Below are 21,765 nucleotides of genomic sequence, written 5' to 3'. Positions count from 1 at the left end.
ACCACGTTGGCCAGGCTGGTCTTGAATTCCTGACCTCAGGTGATACACCTGCTTCGGCCTCCCAAAGTGCTGGGATTACAGGTGTGAGCCACCTCACCGGGCCTCATTATCTTTTTTAATCACAAAGCTTTCAGTGGGAAGGGAGCAGGGAGAGAGTGAGGGAAATGAAGAGGGAGAGCAAGTTCTATGGCAGTAGAGATTTAATAAAGTGAAGGTAAAACTGCCATTTGACTTGGACCTCAATATAAATAAAGCATGGTGTAGCAAAGTCATTGCTGTCAAAGCATCTGGATTCAAACACGCAAAAATGCTATCAAACCAAGCATGAGCAGATCTTGGAGTTTTTTGATTATTTTTTTCTATGAGTATATTTACTTTGTCATAGTGCACCCAAGTAAACCTGCCATTATCTAGTTTCTGGTGGATTCCTCAGTCCAGCATTTGGTAGAAATGAAGCTATGGCCGGGTGCAGTGGCTCACGCCTATAATCCCAGCACTTTAGGAGGCTGAGGCAGGTGGATCACGAGGTCAAGAGATTGAGACCATCCTGGCCAACATGGTGAAACCCTGTCTCTACTAAAAATACAAAAATTAGCTGGGCGTGGTGGCGCACACCTGTAGTCCCAGGTACTTGGGAGGCTGAGGCAGGAGAATGGCTTGAACCTGGTAGGTGGAGGTTGCAGTGAGTCAAGACTGCCATTGCACTCCAGCCTGGGTGACAGAGCAATACTCTGTCTCAAAAAAAAAAGGAAAAGAAAAAAGAAATGAAGCTACATAGCAACCACTTTCCACTCATACCCTCATACCTTAGCTACTGTAAAGAGAACTGCCATGAAAGGCAATACTTAGTTGAGTGCTAAGTGTGTGTGTCCAGCGCCATGGGGGCCATGTTCTGGGACATGTTTTGGAAAGAGTTCAGGGGATAACAGGCAGGCTTCATTTAGAAGGTTAAGACCAGAGCGGATGAATTTATAACAGTGATATCAGTGTATGTCCCCAGAGTGACTGGCTGCAAAGCTCGTGCTACACATGCATGCCTGAGTGACCATAAGCTTGAGAATGAGCTTCAGAATCAGTGGGAGGAGACATCAGAACGTTCCAGGAAGTGCTTAAGTCTTAAAAGCTCCAATTCTAAAATACCACCCCCAATCTCAACCTCCTGTTTTCTCTTTCCATTCCCTTGTGAACCTGCCCGGCGTCTAATGTCACCCTCTTCTTCCTGAAAAATCCACACGCTTCAACAGTCTGCTCTGGGATCTTTTTACTCCTTTATGCACTTCCCCATGAATAGTCTTATTTATTCCCAGATTCAAATGTCACACACTCTGACTCCAGGATCTAAACCTCTGCTGAGGAGTCAGATAACCTGTGCATGGTGTCACGGCTACTGAGTAACAGAACCAAGATTCTAAACCCGGAAGTTCAGCTGCGGAGTCTGCAGGTTAAGTGTGTATCTGTAGGAACAGTCTTGACCTCTCTCACCTGCCCACCCTTCCCCCATTAACTCGTGCATTTACTCTTGGAGTCTTCTCCACACTCTGCCTCATAGTCTTCCTCTCCACACAAAATCCCCCCTTTTCCTTCAGTATTCACTGTGGTCAACCCATGCAACACCCCTAGCCTTAGATGTCATTAACACTTGTCTTCACTGTCCTCACTATTCGGGGAATCAACATCGATCACCCCACTGTCATCAGTCAGAATTACTCTAGAACTGCTTTCTTCTTTTTGAGACAGAGTCTTGCTCTGTCTCCCAGGCTGGAGAGTGATGGTGTGATCTCAGCTCACTGTAACCTCTGCCTCTGGGGTTTGAGCAATTCTCCTGCCTCAGCCTCCCAAGTAGCTGAGATTACAAGCGCCTGCTACCATGCCCGGCTAATTTTTAGTAGAGATGGGGTTTCAACATGTTGGCCAGGCTGGTCTTGAATTCCTGACCTCAATTGTTCCTCCTGCCTCGGCCTCCCAAAGTGCTGGGATTACAGGCATGAACCACCATATCTGGTCTAGAACTGCTCTTTCTGAAATCCCAAACCTCTATATTCTACCTCTGACCCCAGCCTGCTTTTTAGCTCTCTTGCCTTCCTACATTTCGTACATCATCTCTCTCTGCTCACATACAGCCGCTTACTGTCTTCCCTCCTCCCTTACCTAGTCTCCAGCCCATTGTTCAGCCCCTGGCCACTATTTCTTTTCTTCTCTCTCTCTTTTTTTTTTGAGACAGGGCCTCACTCTGTCTCCCAGGCTGGAGTGTAGTGGTGAGATCTCAGCTCACTGCAGCCTCCGCTTCCCAGGTTGAAGTGATTCTCCCACCTCAGCCTCCCGAGTAGCTGAGATTACAGGTACCCACTGCCATGCTTGGCTAATTTTTAGTAGAGATGAGGTTTCAATATGTTGCCCAAGCTGGTGTCGAACTCCTGACCTCAGGTGATCCTCCTGCCTTGGCCTTCCAAAGTGCTAGGACTACAGGCATGTGCCACCACACCTGGCTAATTTTTGTAATTTTGGGTAGACACAGGGTTTCACCATGTTGCTAAGGCTGGTTTTGAATCCCCGAACTCAGGTAATCCACCTGCTTTGGCCTCCCAAAGTGGTGGGATTACAGGCATGAGTCACTGCACCCAGCCCCCGATCACTCTTTGAATTCATACTTTCAATCATCCAGAACCTTGGACCTTAAGTCTCATCCACTGGCAAAACCTAACAGTGAATCAATCAAATTCTGTTCTTACACCTTGAGAGCTTTTAGGAGAATTGCAGCACTGTTTGGATCCATGCCACTACCAATCTGTGGCTTTGACAAGGCCCTCCCCATACCCACTGGTCCTACCTGTCAGCCTTCTCCCCATTCCACAAGTCAGCTTTGTCAAGCCTTTATGGTCTCCTCAAGTGACTCTCCACCACCCATTCTTGGTCTTGCCTTAAAAAGACAAAACAAAACAAATAGATGCTCTAATCCTTGTCTCCTTTCCTGTTGTGTGAATGGAAGAAGCATCTCCCCTCCTGGAGGACGTTAGTTCCTCTGACGTCTCCCATTCTCTCTCACTGCCTATGGACATTCCCCACAGATTACCATTCCCCTTTCCTTTATATTCTTTCTTTTTTTCTTCTTCCTTTTCTTTCCTTTCCCTTCCTTCCTATCTTTTTTCTGTTGCCCAGGCTGGAGTACAGTAGCACGATCTTGGCTCACTGCAGCCTCTGACCTCCTAGACTCAAGCAATCCTCCCACCTCAGCCTCCTGAGTAGCTGGGACTACAGGCACATGCCACCATGCCTAGCTAATTTTTGCATTTTTAGTAGAGATGGGGTTCTACCATGTTGCCCAGGCGGATCTCAAACTCCTGCGCTCAAGTGATTCTCCTGCCTCCGCCTCCCAAAGTGCTGGGACTGCAGGCATGAGCCACCACGCCTGGCCTCCTTTATTTTCAACTTTCCCTTCTTACTGGCTCTTTCTTTTCTTTTTGTTTTGTTTTTGAGATGGAGTTTCTCTCTGTCCCCCAGGCTGGAGTACAGTGGCGCAATCTTGGCTCACTGTAAGCTTCACCTCCCGGGTTCCCGCCATTCTCCTACCTCAGCCTCCCGAGTAGCTGGGACTACAGGTGCCCGCCACCATGCCTGGTTAATTTTTTGTATTTTTAGTAGAGACGGGGTTTTACCATGTTAGCCAGGATGGTCTCGATCTCCTGACCTCATGATCCGCTCGCCTTGGCCTCCCGAAGTGCTGGGGATTGCAGGCGTGAGCCACCGCGCCCGGCCTTGCTGGCTCTTTCTACTCAGTATGTAACTATGCTTGTCTCTCCTATAATAAAATACCTTTCTCAGTCTCGTGTCTTCCTCTTATTATTACCTTACTTACTTTTAGAAGTAGTCTAAAGTCCCGAATTTTTCCTTTCTTCTTTTTTTAACCTACAGAAATCTACCTTTTCTCGTTACTCCTCTGAAATAAACTTGCCTAGGTTATCACTGCCTACAAGCTTTCCCTTGTCGGAAAGCTCCTCCCTGTAGTATCTCACCATGCTGATCACTTCCTCCTTGAAACTCTCTCCTCTGCGTGTCCATGAATGACTCTCATTTTTCTCTAACCTCTCCTTACCAGTTTATATGTTAGGCTATGTTCCCTCAGGAGCAATCAGACAAGGATTGAATGCACGCAGTTTACTTGGGAGGAGATCCTAAGAAACACTGGCAGGGGAATGGGGAGGTGGGGCAGGGAAAGGAAGACTGTAAGGGGAGTGCTAATGAGCAGGGGTGGCTGTGGGCAACCCGGGTTCAGTTCCACTGAGGAAACACTGGGACACCATGGAATGTACACCTCCAAGTGGTTCCACATGAGGAATAATGAGTTGGGCTGTTTGATCCATTGCTGGGGAGGAAAAACTTTTCCTGAACCCTCTTAGGTTCAGTTCTGAGGGGCTGCAAATTTAACTGACAAGAGAAAAAATATGTATGCATACGGCAGTGCACAAAAGAAGTGATGATGATTTATTTACCTAACTTAATAGGGGAGGGGGGGGCAAAAAGACTCCTGCGGGAAGAACGAAGGGAGATAAGGAAGTTTGTGATCATGTTTATGCAGGTGCACATGGTCTTCTATTTTATGTTCATAAACTCCTGGAGAGGAGATGAACGGCAGCCTCATTCCCAGAAGCTTCTGCTTTTACTGAAATAAAGGAAGCTTTGAGAAGGCTTCTTTTTGCCTCTTTTGAATCTTAAATATCTTTAGTTTAAAATAATCCTCATGCCAACTTTGGGGTTGAGAGTGCATCGTCAAACCAACAACTCCCCAGCATCCCTGGATGAGGGCTCTTCCTGGAGGTGTTGGCTCCTTGGTAATTGTAGCCTGCCTTTCCTGCTGGCTGCTTGCTCCTTCTGTTGGAAAAAGCTTAGGCAGCGAGTTCAGGAACAAATACTGAGTGCCAAGGGGACGCAGGCTACTGCCTATTCTTCTCTTCCCCCACTTGCTTATTTAATGTGGGTATTTGCCAAGGTTCTTTCCCCCCACCTCCGCTTTTTCACACTCTCCATTTTTGCCAGGTGATCTTATCAACTCTCAGTTACCTAACACTCTGATGTAACACAAATCCACATCCCTTCCCTTCTCATGTCCCTCAAGGTCTAGACCTGTATACCGAATACACCTGCCTGTTGAGCATCTTACCTTGGGTTGTCCACTGCAAACTCAACATAAATAATATTGGGGTTGTAGTCCCTCAAATCCTGTTTATTTTCTGTTATTCCCCACCTTGTCTTGCTTTTCTAGAAATCCATTCTTCTCATTGCTGCCAGGGTTTTTTCTAAAATACCTATCCTACAATACGGCCAGGTACTATTTTAGGTGGTAGGGATACAGCAATGAACAAAACAAGGTTCCTGCTTTCATGAGCCTGAATTCTATAGCCAAATATACAAAACAATAAACAGGAAAAATATCAGTGGTAAGTTCCATGCAGACTGGGGAGCTACTTTTGATTTGAGAGGTCAGGAAAGGTTTTGCTGAAGAGAAGACATTAAAGCTCAGAGCTGAGTGACACACCTTGAGTGGCATTCAGGAGACATCCACACTTCCCGGATGAAAATCCTTTAGTGACTTCCCAAAGTTCTCGGGATATAAGTCCGTATTTCACAGCATGGCAGCGTAGGTCTTCCGGCATCTGGCCAATTGTCTTCCTCTCCAGCTTCTTTACATCACACGACATTAATGCATTTAATCCTCACAAGCACCTTGTAAAACAGCAGCTAAGCTGGCTGAGTTCTCTGATGGTCTGATTCATCTTTGTACTGTCACTGCGTTAGTAGTTGGCCCAACAAATGTTCATTAAACAAGCAAGGTGTTGGACAAAAAGCATGGATGCTTAAGGCAGGTCTAGACTGGCGCTCAACAAAAATAAGGTAATTCACATTTGCAATTTAAAATTTCCTCGTAGCTACATTAGGAAAGTAGAAGCAACACATGAAGTTGTCGTAATATTTTATTTATCCAAATATATCCAAAATAATATCAGTTTAACATGTGATTCATATAAAGTTAATGAGATATTTTACATTCTTTTTTTCATTCTCAGTCTTCAAAATCTAGTGTGTGTTTCTCACACTTACATCACATCTCAATTCGGATTAGCCACTTTCCAATAAAGCTCAGCAGTCCCGCGGGGTGGCTCACGCCTGTAATTCCAGTGCTCTGGGAGGCGGGGGCAGGTGGAGCGCTTCAGGAGTTCGAGACCAGCCTGGGCAACATGGGGAGACCCCTGTTTCCACAAAACAAAACAAAAACCAAAAAAATTAGTGGTGTGAACCTTTGGTCCCAGCTACTCAGGAGGCTGAGGTGGGAGGATCGCTTGAGCCCAGGAGTTCCAGGCTGCAACAAACTATGATAGCGCCACTGCACTCCAGCATGGGCGATAAAGTGAGACCTTGTCTCCAAAAATAAAAATAAAAATAAAAACAAAAATACAACAACAACAACAACAAATCCCAGAAGTGCTCAGCAGCCACATGTGGCTAGTGGCCACCTCCCCAGAAGCAGCCCGGCCACTCACCACCTACCACTTTTTACCTATTTCACCTTCTCCGAAGGCCTCCCTAGCACTACCAGTTGTTGTCTTACTTCTTGGCGAGTCCCTTGTGACTCCCACTATACAAGCTCTTCAAGGCTAGGCCTCGCCCTGAACGGCGCCCGGGCACAGCAGACGCTCCATCAACGCTGTCCCCGCCAGAGTCCGCGTCCAGGGGATCGGCAGGCCCCGTACTCTGTTTCCACGCGCCGGGGCCGCCCCTCGCCCGGCCTCCCGCAGGCCCACCCCTCGCCAGGCCCAGGCCCATCCCCGGAATGTTCGCTGGAAATCGTGGACGTGACTGGGAGGAGCCTGCCCGCCCCGGCTCTCTCTCGGCGCCGCGCGCACAGGGTCCGCGCCAGCGACCATGGCGGAGCCCACGGTGTGCTCCTTCCTCACCAAGGTGCTGTGCGCCCACGGCGGCCGCATGTTCCTGCGGGACCTGCGCGGCCACGTGGAGCTGTCGGAGGCCAGGCTCCGGGACGTGCTGCAGCGCGCCGGGCCCGAGCGTTTCCTGCTGCAGGAGGTGGAGACCCAGGAGGGCCTCGGGGACGCGGAGGCCGAGGCGGCGGCCGGCGCGGTGGGCGGTGGCGGCACCTCCGCCTGGAGGGTTGTGGCCGTGTCCTCTGTGCGCCTCTGCGCCCGCTACCAGCGCGGCGAGTGCCAGGCCTGCGACCAGCTGCACTTCTGCCGCCGGCACATGCTGGGCAAGTGCCCCAACCGGGACTGCTGGTGAGAAGGCGACGGCGGGGGGGACTGTGGGCGCTGGCCGCTGGCCTGGCCGTCCGGCTGGAAGCGGGAGCGACGGGAAGCGGGGCTTCGTCCCGGCCGGGGCTGGACGACCCCCTCCCGCAGGCCCTTCCCGGGGCGGCCTCCCCCGCACTCCCAGCAGCTGGGCGGAAAGGCGCGAAGGTCCTCTCCATGGAGACGGCTCTACCGCCCCCGCTGGAAAAGTTGCTGCCCCCGCCCCCCGGATCCTGCGCGATGCGGCCGGGTTAAATTCGGACTGGGACGTTGGAGTTCACTTACTCCGGTGATCTTTGGCGGGAGGTGGGGGGCAAGGGGCGTCTGAGGATCCCGTGAGATCCCTGGACCCTTTATCCGGAAATCGCCCGTTCCCCCATACCCACACACTTTTGCAGAAGCAGGTCTGCGCCCTCTAGGTTTAACAGCGCTGAGCCAGTCCCACCCCAGGAAACAGGGCTGGAGGGCTTGGGTGAGGCCCTGTGGTTCCTGACTGCCAGAGCTGGGGTTCGGGGCTGCCTCCTGACCCCAGGCTGTGCTTCACATCCCCGAATTTTCCTTGGTTGTCTCTAGCCACACACACCGCCAAAGCGGTGCTGGGGATAGGGGCGCTTTCTTTTTATCGTTGGTGGACTGTTGGGGTGGGCAGCTGTTGCCGGGGAGAAGGCCGGGGAGAAGGCCAGGGAGAAGGCCAGGTACAGTCGCCTACAGAACAGATGCGCATCCTCAGGCGAAGTGCGAAGTGCATCCTGAAGCGAAGTGAATCCTTGGCTTCAAAGCATTCCTACTGAAAATTCAAATGACCCTGGGAACGGAGTTGCTTCAACCCAACTTTCTTATTTTCCATCAGTGCTTATTAGGCCATGCTATCCCCGGTTTCATGAAAATTTTTCAACTTCACATGTATTAAATAAATTGAAAGCTGTTCAAGGCAAGGAATTGGACAGACTGGTCCTTCTTCACCTGGGCATCTGACCGAGGACTTTGTTCTTTTAGGTCTACCTGTACCCTTTCCCATGATATCCACACACCTGTCAACATGCAGGTGCTGAAAAACCATGGACTTTTTGGTCTCAATGAAGCCCAGCTTCGGATCCTGCTTTTGCAGAATGACCCTTGTCTTTTACCAGAGGTGAGTCACCGAGGAGTCACCCTCATGTCACATTCGTTACAAGTACTTTCCCCATTTACTTTTCTTTTGGCTTTAGATATTTTAATTGCTTTGAAGCAACATGATTCAGTTTCACACGCTTTAAAGGTACCCTTTATAATTGCTATCATGGCAAAATAGTATGTTTGTTTGGGTTTAGCCATATACAAAGAAGTTTTAAAAACAAAATAGTACAAATCCAAAGAGAAAATTGGAACATCAATTAAGACCACCAATTAAAAGTAAGATTTTCTAATCTAGCACAGTGATGCTGTCATAGACACCTCTACTTGGCCAGAAGAGGGATGGAAAGAAGGGAAGATGTTGAGAAAACAGAGGATAGTTCATAATTGTGGCCCGATTTTAACTCTAAGGCATTTCAGAGTCTAAAATGGAAGATAGCCACAAGACTAGAGGCAGGAGCTGGAGCCTTTGGTGCAGGTGGCAGAGGCTGCCCTCAAGGCTGCAGAATCTGTACCCCGAAGGCAGTCCTGGAGTTGATCTCAGGAACAAGGAGGTTTCTTCCTGACATGCGTAACCTGTTTCATTTCTTCGAGCACTGAAGCCAAGTCTGGTACGTCATGGTTTTGAGCCAGATGCATTCCAGCCAACCATGTTGCCTGAAATAGATCCAAGCAGTAGCTGAAGCAGGTTATTGGCAGAAAGGGTGAGGAGGGTGGCTGCAGCTATGAGGCTGGGTCCAGTCCTTCCTCTCTCAGAGAGGAGGTGTGGTGCTGCTGCTATTTGCCTTTTAATTTTATGTACTTTTTGATTTATAGAAGTTTAGTATTTTTATTTTGTCAAATCTATCGAATTTTTTTTGGTGTGCTCTTTTTTGGGGTGTATCCTGGGCCCAGCCTCACCTTGTCATATTAGACTACTTAAGTGTTTTGTGAGCAGCTGAGGGGTTGATTGCACTAACAACTGGAGCCTCCCCCCTGCCTCCACTTGTTCCCATCACCTGGGACTGGAAGTAGGTGACATATGGCACAAAACGTGACCATGTGGACAGCAGGGACCATGGAAAAACACAGTGCATGAGGCATGAATGGTGCCTCACATCTCTTGTATGAAATGCCTGATGATTGCTTTTACCACTCTCTCAATAAAAAAGACAGTAGACAAATAAGTTTCATGCTGGTGCATTAATGGACAAATTTCTAGAAAAATATAGCTCGTCAAAATGGGTTCAAGAAGAAATGGAAAGCCAAAATAGTCTCATAAAAATTTTTAAAATAAAAGCATTAAACACACCTCAAAGCATTAGAAGGCTTGCACAAGAAAACATCAGACTTACATAGTTTTTGTTTTGTTTTGTTTTGTTTTGTTTTGTTTTGTTTGAGACAGGGTCTTACTCTGTTACACAGGCCAGAAGTACCTCGGCTCACTGTTGCCTCTGCCTCCTGAGTTCAAGTGATTCTCCTACCTCAGCCTCCTGAATAGTTGGGACTATAGGCATGTGCCACCATGTCCAGCTAATTTTTGTACTTTTTGGTGGAGACAGCAATTCACTGTGTTGGCCAGGCTGGTCTTAAATGCCTGACCTCAAGTGATCCCCCTGCCTCAGCCTCCCAAAGTACTGGGATTACAGGTGTGTGAGCCACTGCCTGGCCAGGCTTATGTAGTTTTACAGTTGAATTCTATCAAATTTTTGTCTGTATTGAAGTATAGTTGACAAAAATTTTATATTTACAGTGTATAATGTGATGTTTTAATATATTTACATTGTGAATTGATTGCAATGATTAAGCTAATTAGCATACCGTTACTTCACATAGCTATTATTTTTTGGGTGTGGTAAGGACAGCAATTTTTAGGTATACAGTATGTTATTTTTTTAAAAATTTCTTTTCTTTTTCTTTTTTTTTTTTTTGAGATGGAGTCTCACTTTGTCATCCAGGCTGGAGTGCAGTGGCGCGATCTCGACTCACTGCAAGCTCCGCCTCCCGGGTTCACGCTGTTCTCCTGCCTCAGCCTCCAGAGTAGCTGGGACTACAGGCGCCTGTCACCATGCCCAGCTAATTTTTTGTATTTTTTTTAGTGGAGATGGGGTTTCACCATGTTAGCCAGGATGGTCTCGATGTCCTGACCTCATGATCCGCCTTCCTCGGCCTCCTAGAGCGCTGGGATTACAGGTGTGAGCCACTGTGCCTGGCCATTACGTTATTATTAACTACAGTCACCATGCTGTACGGTAGATTTCCAGAAATTCATCCTGTCTAATTGAAACTTTGTTCCCTTTGACTTACATATCCCTATTCTCCTTAATTCTAACAAATCTGTAAGGAACAGGCTGTTCCAATATTTGGAGTAGGTCTAGGATCTATTTTTCATGATCTCCAATTCTTGAACCACTATCATACTAAAGTAGTTTATCTTTCATTTATAAAGTTTATTTATTTACTCTTTTTGAGACATGGTCTCGCTGTGTTGTCCCGGCTGGAGTGCAGAGACAGGGTTTTGCCATGTTGCCCAGGCTGATCATAGCTCACTGCAACCTTGACCTCCTGGGCTCAAGCAATCCTTGCATTTCAGCCTCTCTAGTAGCTGGGACTACAGGTGTTCATCAACACACCCAGCTACTTTTTTTTTGTTTTGTTTTTTGAGACTGACTCTTGCTCTGTCACCTAGGCTGGAGTGCAGTGGTGTGATCTTGGTTCACTGCAATCTCCAACTCCCTGGTTCAAGCGATTCTCCTGCCACAGACCCCTGTGTAGCTGGGATTGCAGGTGCTCGCCACCATACCCAGCTAATTTTTTGTATTTTGAGTAGAGATGGGGTTTGTCGTTTTGGCCAGGCTGGTCTTGAACTCCTGACCTCAAATGATCCGCCCACCTCGGCCTCCCAAAGTGCTGGGATAACAGTTGTGAGCCACAGTGCCCGGCCTCCAGATACTTTTTTTGGTTTTGTTTTGTTTTTGTTTGTTTTGTAGATAGTCTCGCTCTGTCACCCAGACTGGAGTGCAGTGGCGTGATCTTAGTTCACTGCAACCTCCGCCTCTCAGGTTCAAGCAATTCTCGTGCCTCAGCCTCCCGAGTAGCTGGGACTACAAACATGTGCCACCATGCCTAGCTAATTTGTTGTGTTTTTAGTAGAGACAGGGTTTCGCCATGTTGCCCAGACTGGTCCGAAACTCGTGAGTTCAGGCAATCTGCCTGCCTTGGCCTTCCAAAGTGTTAGGATTACAGGTGTGAGCCGGTGTGCCCTGCCTACTTTTAAAATTTTTTTGTAGAGACAGGGTCTTGCTGTGTTGCCTAGGCTGGTCTCGAACTCCTTGGCTGAAGCGGTTTGCCATCCTTGGTCTCCCAAACTGCTAGGAGTACAGCCGTGAGCCACTGTGCCTGGCTGATTTTGTTTGCTTGTTTAATCAATTCGTGTTTCCTTTTCCAGATAAGCTTTAGAATCACTTAAATTCCTAAAAGTATTTTAAAGGAATTCTTTGAGAAGGGTAGGAATTGCATTAAAGTTATGAATTTATTTTAGAAAATTGGCATCACAATTATAAATAGGATGCTATTTCGTTTTAAACCAGGTCGTCTGTGTCTTGTAGGATTTCCCATATTTTAGATTTGACTGATTACATTCCTGTAGTAGTATTTAACATGTTCCTGTATCCCTCAAATTTTGGTCAGGTTTAGGATTTATTTTACTTTATTTTGTTTATTTATTTATTTTTGAAACGGAGTCTCGCTCTGTCGCCCAGGCTGGAGTGCAGTGGCACAGTCTTGGCTCACTGCAACCTCCACCTCCCCAGTTCATGTGATTCTCCTGCCTCAGCCTCCTTAGTAGCTGGAATTACAGGTGTGTGCCACCATGCCCGGCTAATTTTTGTATTTTTAGTAGAGTTGGGGTTTCACCGTGTTGGCCAGGCTGGTCTTGAATTCCTGACCTCAGGTGATCCTTCTGCCTCGGCCTCCGAAAGTGCTGGGATTACAGGCATCATCCGCCACGCCCGGCCAGGATTTATTTTATAGCAGGAATTTTTTTACATGTGGAGCATTGTTAGGGTGACTCACCATCCCATTTGCCTGGGACTAAGGGGTTTCTGGGGATGTCGGATGTTCATAGTAAAACCTGGACAGTTCTGTTTCCTGTTGCATCACATCGGGAGGCATATGATGTCATCCTTGGGTGAGAGGCTAAGACTGATGCGTGGTTTCAGGGTCAACAGCCTGATCCCATCATTATAAAGTTCCCCTTCAGTGTGGTCTTGGTGTGTCTGGGATAGACCCAGTTTGTCTGAGTTGTCCCAGGGTGATTATTAATAGTGCTCCCTTGCACCCTAAAAATGCCCTTGTCTGGATCATAAATTATATCTTTGTGCCACCTGTTGAAATTGGTTTCCCTGGAAGCAGAGCCTGAGATAGAGACTGAGGTGCATGTGAGTTTTTTTGAGGGTGGGCTTTTCAGGAAAACCCAGTATGGGAGAGAGGGAAGCAGGGTCTAAGGAAGGAAAAGCTACAGTCACATTAGGTCTGGCCTTGACTTGATTCATGGGGAGCTGTGGAACAAAGATCACACTGAGTCTAGCTTTGAGGCACTTTAGCATTTTTTTAGCTTTGTCTAAGTCATTCATTGGCTACAGGCCTTGGGGGCAGAGGGCAGGTCAGCTGAGAGTGTAAAGTAAGAGAGGGGCAACTGTGAGTCACGAGCAGCCAGTACCCACAGCAGCTGGAGTATGGTTAGCACCACTGCGCTATCATCAGGCTTTCACCCCAAGACTTTAACAGCCACTGGTGATCAGAAGGAGTCATTTAGTCTTAGTTTAGTTAGAGAAGCTATAGTTTTTGGCTTGAAAGATGGAGTGAAAACTAATATTGGCCGGGTGTGGTGGCTCACACCTGTAATCCCAGCACTGTGGGAGGCCGAGGCGGGCAGATCGCCTGAGGTGAGGAGTTGGAGACCATCCTGGTCAACATGGTGAAACCCTGTCTCTACTAAAAATACAAAAATTACCTGGCTGTGGTGGTGAATGCCTGTGGTCTCAGCTACTCAGGAGGCTGAGGCAGGAGAATCGCTTGAACCCAGGAGATGGAGGTTGCAGTGAGCCAAGATGGTGCCACTGCACTCCAGCCTGGGTGACAGAGCGAGACTCCATCTCCCAAAATAAATAAATAAATAAATAAAATAAATAAATAAATAAAAGAAAACTAGTGTTTCAGGTGTTGCCTCATTTCTGTACCAGGTCTGTTTGCTCTACAACAAAGGGGAAGCCCTCTATGGCTACTGCAACCTGAAGGATAAATGCAACAAGTTTCACGTGTGCAAATCCTTTGTCAAGGGAGAGTGCAAACTCCAGACCTGCAAACGGTCCCATCAGCTTATCCATGCTGCATCCTTGAAGCTGCTGCAGGACCAAGGACTGAATATTCCAAGTGTTGTTAATTTTCAGATAATCTCCACCTACAAGCATATGAAGCTGCACAAGATGCTTGAAAATACAGGTAGGAAAATCCAAGGAGGACAGAGAAGTATCAGAGATATAGTTTTGGGCTGCTTCACTGTAAAGAAATAAGAACACTGACATGAAAGTGAGTCGGGGGGCAAAGCAGTTCCTATGTTAATTTCAGCTTTGTTCTTGGGAAAATTTAGAACAGGCAACATTTTATTGTATAGAATGGTGATCCTAACCAAAGGAGGAAAGGGATGGAGTTTATCTTTAGCACTGTCACTGCCAGCTACTAAAATCTACCCAAGTGATTGAACAGTAGCTTGTTGGTAAATTGGATGTCAGGTTTTTTATTGAGACGGAGTCTTGGTCTGTCGCCCAGACTGGAGTGCAGTGGCGCGATCGTGGCTCACTGCAACCTCTGCCTCCCGGGTTCAAGTGATTCTCCTGCCTCAGCCTCCTGAGTAGCTGGGACTACAGGCATGTGCCACCACGCCCAGCTAATTTTTGTGTTTTTAGTAGAGACAGGGTTTCACCATGTTGGCCAGGATGGTCTCAATCTCTTGACCTCATGATCTGCCTGCCTCGGCCTCCCAAAGTGCTGGGATTATAGGCATGAGCCACGCGCCTGGCCCAGTAGAACAGTTTTAACAACGTGGTTAGGAAAAAGAGGAAGGAGATGGACCAGTGACTGGAAAAGTAAGATTAATGTAGGGATGACTTTCTTTTCATAAATAGAATTTTTGGCTTTGTTAATTTTTAAGTAATTTTGATGACATTGTAGAACAATTTGGAAAATAGCAACTGGAAATGCAAATTGTATATGATTTTGCTCACTCTAATCTACTATACTTGTTACAATTTTATTATAGGCCATTTAGTTCTGTTATATACAAACACAAATCCAGTTGTGCTCAAAGTACATGTTAATTTAATATCTTAAATTTCTACTTTATACAACATATTTTCTCATCTTGCTAGGAATATTGCATATTCCCATTATAAATATATTCCCATAGTCTTTCAGTAATTTTTGTTATTGTTTTTGGAGACAGAATCTTGCTCTGTTGCCTAGGCTGGAGTACAGTGGCGCAATCATGACTCACTGCAGCCTGGAACTCCTGGGCTCAAGTGATCTTTCTGCTCAGCCTCCCTAGTAGCTGGAACTATAGGCACATGCCACCATGTCCAGCTGTTTTTTTTTTAAATTTTTCTTTTGTAGGTACAAGGTTTTGCTGTGTTGACCAGGCTGGTTTTGAACTCCTGGGCTCAAGCAGTCCTCCAGCCCTGGCCTCCCAAAGTGTTGGAATTACAGGCGTGAGCCACTGCACCTGGCCTTTAGTAGTTTTTTAAAGTCTGCAAAGTGTGATTTGGTGTTATTTTAATTATAATGCATTCGGTTACTTATTCCGTTACATTTGCTGGTACCTGAAAATCAGTGGGTGGTAGGCTTAGGAGAATTGCTGTTGGGAAAGGTAAATCACCAAAAGTGGAGTTGCCAAACCTTTGCCATGCTAAGCTTTTCATATTTTGGGATGTCAGTGTCAGACGTAGTGAGTGCAGGCAGGGAGGGCTCTGCATATACCAGTGTCAGGGCTGTTTAGGGAACCGTGAGTGGTGGCAGGTTGGCAGGTACCTTCTACCCTATGCTGTGTCTAGGGCCTGTCACTGTCTTCATCTGGTTTTGCTTGGTGAGTCTCTCCTGTGACATAATGACTTTCCGCTTGCTCTCTCTCTCTCTCTCTATTTTTTATACACAAACACACACAGAATTTTTTAAAACCCAGAAGACATGAACTCTCCAAATCCAGGTGTTGAGAGTCTTGTCTGATGTCTGGTTAGCTGGGCTGTTGCTCCCAACATAAAATGAAACTTGGGGTATCATAGGAAAACTTACCCCTTTCCTCTTTGTAGATAATTCATCGCCTTCTACTGAGCATTCACAAGGCCTTGAGAAGCAAGGAGTGCACGCGGCTGGAGCCGCAGAAGCCGGTCCTCTGGCTTCTGTCCCTGCTCAGTCGGCTAAGAAGCCCTGCCCAGGTAAACCTTAAAGGGGGTCAGTGAACTAAGAAGAAGCTTGTCCAGCTTGGAAGATCTGAAAACAAGCCTTCTGTTTAGCTTTAATTTGTAACCATTCATTCATTTAATGATAGATTTGTAATGGTCATAATAACATCTACCTCACAGTGTGTTGTGAGAAGTAAAGAAGATGGAAAAGGAGAAAATGTCCTTTTGGAAGAATACAGTTGGGCATGGGTGGTTGGGGATGGGGTTGGAGTTTGAGCAGGCAAAGAGGCTAAAATTGAGTGCAGATGGGGCCAGGCCAGGGCAAGTGCTAAAGATGGCAGCTTCTACCTGCAGCTCCTAGGTGCTTTCCTCAGGCTGGGTGGATGGAGCTCTGCTGACTTGTGTGGTCCACCATAGTTTTTCTGTCAGTTTATATTGTGGCAATCATAGAGTACTTTGCACACTTTTTTTTTTTTTTTTTACTTAATATTGTTTCATAAGCATCTTTCTATATTTGTTCACATCATACATAATCATGTTTTTGCACAGATACATTAATATCTCATAGTTTATTTAACTACTTGCCTTTTTCTAACAATTTTTTTTTGAGATGATCTTGCTCTGTTGTCCAGGCTGGAGTGCAGTGACGTGATCTCGGCTCACTGCAGCCTTGACTTCCTGAGCTCAGGTGATCCTCCCACCTCAGCCTCCTAAGTAGCTGGGACTACAGGTATGCACCACTACTGGCTAGTTTTTTGTATTTTTTTTGTAGAGAGGGTATTTTGCCATATTGTCCAGGCTATTATTGAACTCCTGGGCTCAAGCAATCTGCCTGCCTCAGTCTCCCAGGGTGCTAGGATTACAGGCGTGAGCCACTGCACCCAGCCTCTAACAAGTATAACTCCTGTCTTAAAATCTGCAGAATATTGAATTTTTCCAGCTATTTTTTACTTTTGCTTAGCTTATAGATGCTAAGGGATACTGTCATTTGCATTTTTAAAAATATATATATGAGTGAATAGTTTTCTGGTGTCTGCTTTCTGATTGTCCTTATTTTTTCATTTTACATTTGGCCTCTTATTAATGGGGTCCTCATCTATGCTGATGTGGGACAGCCTTTAATGAGACTTCACAATTTTCATGAAAGGACCTCAGCAATACTGTGTTTGGATGATACTCAATTTTTGTAGGTCCATCCTCAGCCAGTAGTACAGAGTATATAACCTTTGGGTTCTCTCCAGAGACTTCTACCTCACTCTGTCTACTCTTTTTTTTTTTTTTTTTTGAGACAGTTTCACTCTTGTTGCCCAGGTTGGAGTGCAATGGTACAATCTCAGCTCACCATAACTTCCACCTCCTGGGTTCAAGCGATTCTCCTGCCTCAGCTTCCCAAGTAGCTGGGATTACAGGCATGTGCCACCACGCCCAGTTAATTACGTATTTTTAGTAGAGACGAGGTTTCACTTTGTTGGTCAGGCTGGTCTCGAACTCCTGACCTCAGGTGATCTGCCTGCCTCGGCCTCCCAAAGTGCTGGGATTACAGGCGTGAGACTCTTTCTACTCTTCATCTCTTATTGAACTTTTACCAAAGCCCAGTTGCTATAGTTTGAAGGATGGGCAGTTTATCCATTCCTTTAAATTGTATCCATTCTTCCTGTGGCTCAGGATGGACCATCAGATATCTGTATACCTCACGCATTTCATGTTCCCTTTCCCCTTTCTCCCTTCTCCCTTCCTTCCTACTCTCCACCTATCTAGCTATGTTCATTGAGTTACATTTCAATATTTTGTGGTTTATCTTCATCAAGGGGTACCACAAGAAGCAGCTTTATGAAATTAAATTTTTTGTTCTGTTTATTGTAGTTATCCCCAAATGTCACTGTGTAGATTGTTGTTGTTTTTTTTTTTTTTAATTCAACTGTCCTGCAGTAACATAACATTTGAGAAACAGAGACAATGTAATAAGTTTTCATAAAGCTAAATTAATGTAGAGAAATTTTTATCATGAAATGCTATCTCTTCAATTCGGGGAAAAGCAAAAGTGTCCTTTTTAAAGTGAGAAATGGCTGTGTTTTCTCCTAATGGATAGTAAGAGTCATCCCACTTGTGTTGACCTTTTTACTTTCATTGTCAGCAATATTTCTGAAAGCCCTTATGCTCTGCATATTTTGTTTCTTTTTTTCTAGTCCAGATTTCTTCTGGTGATAAGTAAAAAAATTATTTTACATTTAATTATTACTATTATTTACACTTATCATTTTACTATTTGATTACTGTTTACTAATCATTCACTATTTTTGTAGTGAGCTATCTTAAATTTTTAATGGAAACAGTGTAGGGTATAAATGCATTTCCTTTACATTGAGAGACTTGGTGGACCTTTACTTGTTTATGTTCTGTTTTTATATCTTATCATTATGCTTTTATATGTGAAGTTATTGGTCCTCTGTCATCTTTGTTGTAGTATTTTATTCAATTCTATAATAGTCTACTTTAATCTTAGTTCTGTTGGTATTCATTCATTCTGTAAAATATTTTATATAACCGTACCTGTCTTTCTCTGATTTTCACTCATGATTCGGCTGTTAGAAAGTTACTGCGTTATAGTTGGAGAAGAGTTTTCTTTGGTAATTTATCGGGGTTTTTGATGTAAAGTCGCATGTCTGTAGACTCTACAAATTCAACATATTCTAAGTTGAATTATGAATTTCCCTCTAGTCTTGTTCCTCCTTTTATTTCCTTATTTTTGAATGTCCCCACTATCTACCTAATGGCATAGGCAAAAAGCTGTAAATTGTCCTATACTTTTCTTTCTCCTTGTTCCCTTTGTCAAATTGTTTACCCAGTGTTGGAGAGTTTCTTCCCCTCATAAGCCTTTCAAATAGTTATCCTTCTCTGCCCCTTTCTTTCCACCCCGTACTTACTGCCTTGTTTCAAACCCTCATCACCTTCCTGCATATATCCCACAGATGCGTAAACTCCGTGGTTTTCAAGACATGTGTTTCGGGAGTTTTTGGTAAAAGGTGCCCTGTTCCCACTGCAGTGATGGTAGCCCCATTTTAATCTTTAATAGAATAGGCTTTTGTGGATTTCACTGTTCTCCGTGCCACTCTTCACTTCTCCAGCCTTCCATCTGGCTGCCTGATGTTTTGAAAGCAAACCCAATCATACGGCTTTTTTCCTGCTGAAACCTTCCTTGGTCCTCATCATGTAGGGTAGTATTCCTAAATTCAGACGCCTGCAGGGACTAGAAAGGTGAGTTAAATGGATGAAGTGAACTGGATGCAAGAGAAGTGGGAGAAGGGAGAAGTGCTATGGCAAACTGTCCCATCTAAAAGGGATGCCTGCCTCTTGTATCCATGTGGGAATGTGGGCCCACTTTGTCATATTGCCCAGTTTTTTAAAAAGAAGCCAGAAATTCAGATTGTTATGAGACATTTTCTGATTGAATGTTGACTTTAGTCGAGTTTTTAAAATGCAGACCAACATTGTATATACTTGACCTACTTGGAATTTCTGGAATGTGCTATTTCGTCTTGTGATTCTCTGTAAATGATGTTCCCTGTTTTTGTTTTTTGTTTTTTCCTTTGAGATGGAGTCTCACTCTGTCGCCCAGGCTGGAGTGCAGTGGCATGATCTCGGCTCACTGCAACCTGTGTCTCCCAGGTTCAAGTGATTCTCCTGCCTCAGCCTCCCGAGTAGCTGGGATTATAAGTGTGCACCACCACGCCTGGCTAATTTTTGTATTTTTACTAGAGATGGGGTTTCACCATGTTGGTCAGGCTGGTCTTGAACTCCTGACCTCAGGTAATCCGCCCACCTCGGCCTCCCAAAGTGCTGGGGTTATAGGCATGAGCCACTGCACCCAGCCTGATGTTCCCTCTTTTATAAGTGTCATTCCTTCTTCCTCCTTCCTACCTCACAACCTGGCAAAATTGGATTCTTCAAAATGCCAGGTTGGCCTTTCTTGACTCCAAAAGAGGTGGCTCTTGTAGCATTCTCACAGGCCTAGCATAGCACTTACTTTATGTTGCAATGCTGTGTGTTTTTACTCCCTAGCTGTGAGCAAAGCATTATTTATTCTTGGTAGTTGTAACACTTAGTAGTGAAGACATATTTTTTTTTGCCATATAATGGATTATACTTTGTCTTTGAATCCGTGTGAATCAGTAGCATATTGGTGTTCATTGTTTTTCCTTCTTCTCCTACATTTTTTTGAGACAGGGTCTTGCTTTGTTGCCCAGGCTGGAGTGCAGGGCACAATTATCGCTCTCTGCAACCTTGGTATCTTGGGCTCAAGCCATCCTCTTGCCTCAGCTTCCCTAGTAGCTGGGACTATAGGTGCATGCCACCATACTCAGCTAATTTTTTTAGGTTTTTAGTAGAGACAAGGTCTCACTATGTTGCCCAGGCTGGTCTTGAACTCCTAAGCTCAAGCAGTCCTCCCGCCTTGGCTTCTTAATATGCTGGGATTACAGGCATGAGCCACTATGCCTAGCCATATTTTTTCCAATATTAAAAAATCTTTTTTCCCCCTAAGGAATGTGTTCTATCAGGTCAACATCTTTTTAGTGCTTCAATTTGACTTGTCTACATCTAAAGTTAACTCTTTCAGACTTACATTTATGATAGTAATTCTTTCCATTGAGGGATTTAGTCTCCATTATTATCACGTTTCTTGATTTTTTTTTCATTCTACTTGGTTCTTCTTTTTGTCTAGGTTTTATATATACCTTAATTCTTTCTTGGCTGTTTTATATGTGTATGTTGCTGTCAGTATGGGAATCTCTATTATTAGAAAGCTATTAACTTTTAAAATATGTATCTTTTGGTGATTGTCTTTGTTCTAACAGTTTTAGATGGTCTGTTTGCTTTTTCTAAATATAAAATCATAGGTATTTCTATTTTATTTTTGTGTTTCATAAAATTGTAATTTTTTTTGATATTTCTTCATTACATATGAAGTTAATTGTTGGTTTTAAACAAATGTTCTTTGTTAGGATAACAGAAATAACATCTTCTATTCTTGTTTGTTGGAAGCTAAAAGCTTGATAAAAGGAATTGGTATCTTTTGATACAATCATATTTTTATCACTTAAATTGCTTAATATGATTAAAATAAGAGTTTTTGTAATATTAAAACTTCCTTAAATTCCTGAGATAAAACTCTGCCTGGTTATAGTATATGTTCTTTTAATGTATTATCTTTCCTATTTGCTGTACATCTATACTTTCATAAATAAAATTCATTTATATTTTATGTGTATATGTAGTAATTTCCTTTTTATTTTTACTGGCATATGGTCAAAGTATAAATCTTATTCTCGGTACTGTCTGGAGTGTTTGTAAATTGATTTGTAATGCCATTTTTATTTAAAAAATAATGTATTATTATATTTTTGAATTTCTCTCTCTCTTATTAGGAATATTTTTCCAAAATTATTTTTTGAAAATATAAGACTGTGTCATTGTGGAAATTTTGAAGAGTACAGGAATGTATGAAGGAAGACGTAATAATCCCCTCATAATATCACTGTATAATCACTCTTAATACTGTCTTTTCTTTTTTCTTTTCTTTCTTTCCCTCCCTCCCTCCCTCTCTCCCTCTCTCCCTCTCTCCCTCTCTCTCTCTCTCTCTCTCTCTCTGTGTGTCTGTCTCTCCCTTTCCTTTCCCCTTCCTTTCCTTTCCCTTCCCCTCCCCTCCCCTCTCCTCCCCTCCCCTCCCCTGCCCTCTCCTTTTGGGTTTCTCTGTGTCACCCAGGCTGGAGTGCAGTGGTGCAGTCACAGCTCACTTCAGCCTCTGCCTCCTGGGCTCAAGTGATCCTCTCACTTCAGCCTCTCACTTCAGCCTCCTGAATAGCTTGGACTACATGCATGTGACACCACACCCAGCTAATTTTTTTGTATTTTTGTATGGAGACATGGTT

At 44.8% G+C, this 21,765-nt stretch overlaps 1 protein-coding gene across 1 annotated transcript; it reads left to right on the top strand.

The window, feature by feature from the left end:
• Positions 1-6,555: 6,555 nt before the first annotated feature.
• On the top strand, positions 6,556-21,102 carry ZC3HAV1L (zinc finger CCCH-type containing, antiviral 1 like). Its single transcript, XM_001107704.4, has 4 exons — positions 6,556-7,280; positions 8,289-8,424; positions 13,628-13,886; positions 15,746-21,102. Exons 1-4 carry the CDS (start codon positions 6,916-6,918, stop codon positions 15,880-15,882), a joined length of 897 nt encoding a protein of 298 aa, XP_001107704.1. The 5' UTR covers positions 6,556-6,915; the 3' UTR covers positions 15,883-21,102.
• The last annotated feature ends 663 nt before the right edge of the window (positions 21,103-21,765 follow it).

This window comes from Macaca mulatta, chromosome 3 (assembly GCF_049350105.2).
Source record: "Macaca mulatta isolate MMU2019108-1 chromosome 3, T2T-MMU8v2.0, whole genome shotgun sequence".
In the NCBI taxonomy this organism is placed as follows: domain Eukaryota; kingdom Metazoa; phylum Chordata; class Mammalia; order Primates; family Cercopithecidae; genus Macaca; species Macaca mulatta.
The sequence above is the reverse complement of the archived record's forward strand: the minus strand, read 5'-3'. Positions and strand labels throughout refer to the sequence as shown.

Bases quoted from the DNA above. Each gene is read 5' to 3' on its own strand.
- ZC3HAV1L (XM_001107704.4), top strand. From the start codon at position 6,916: ATGGCGGAGCCCACGGTGTGCTCCTTCCTCACCAAGGTGCTGTGCGCC. The intron at 7,281-8,288 runs GTGAGAAGGCGA...TTGTTCTTTTAG, and splicing joins TGCCCCAACCGGGACTGCTG to GTCTACCTGTACCCTTTCCC. The intron at 8,425-13,627 runs GTGAGTCACCGA...TTTCTGTACCAG, and splicing joins ACCCTTGTCTTTTACCAGAG to GTCTGTTTGCTCTACAACAA.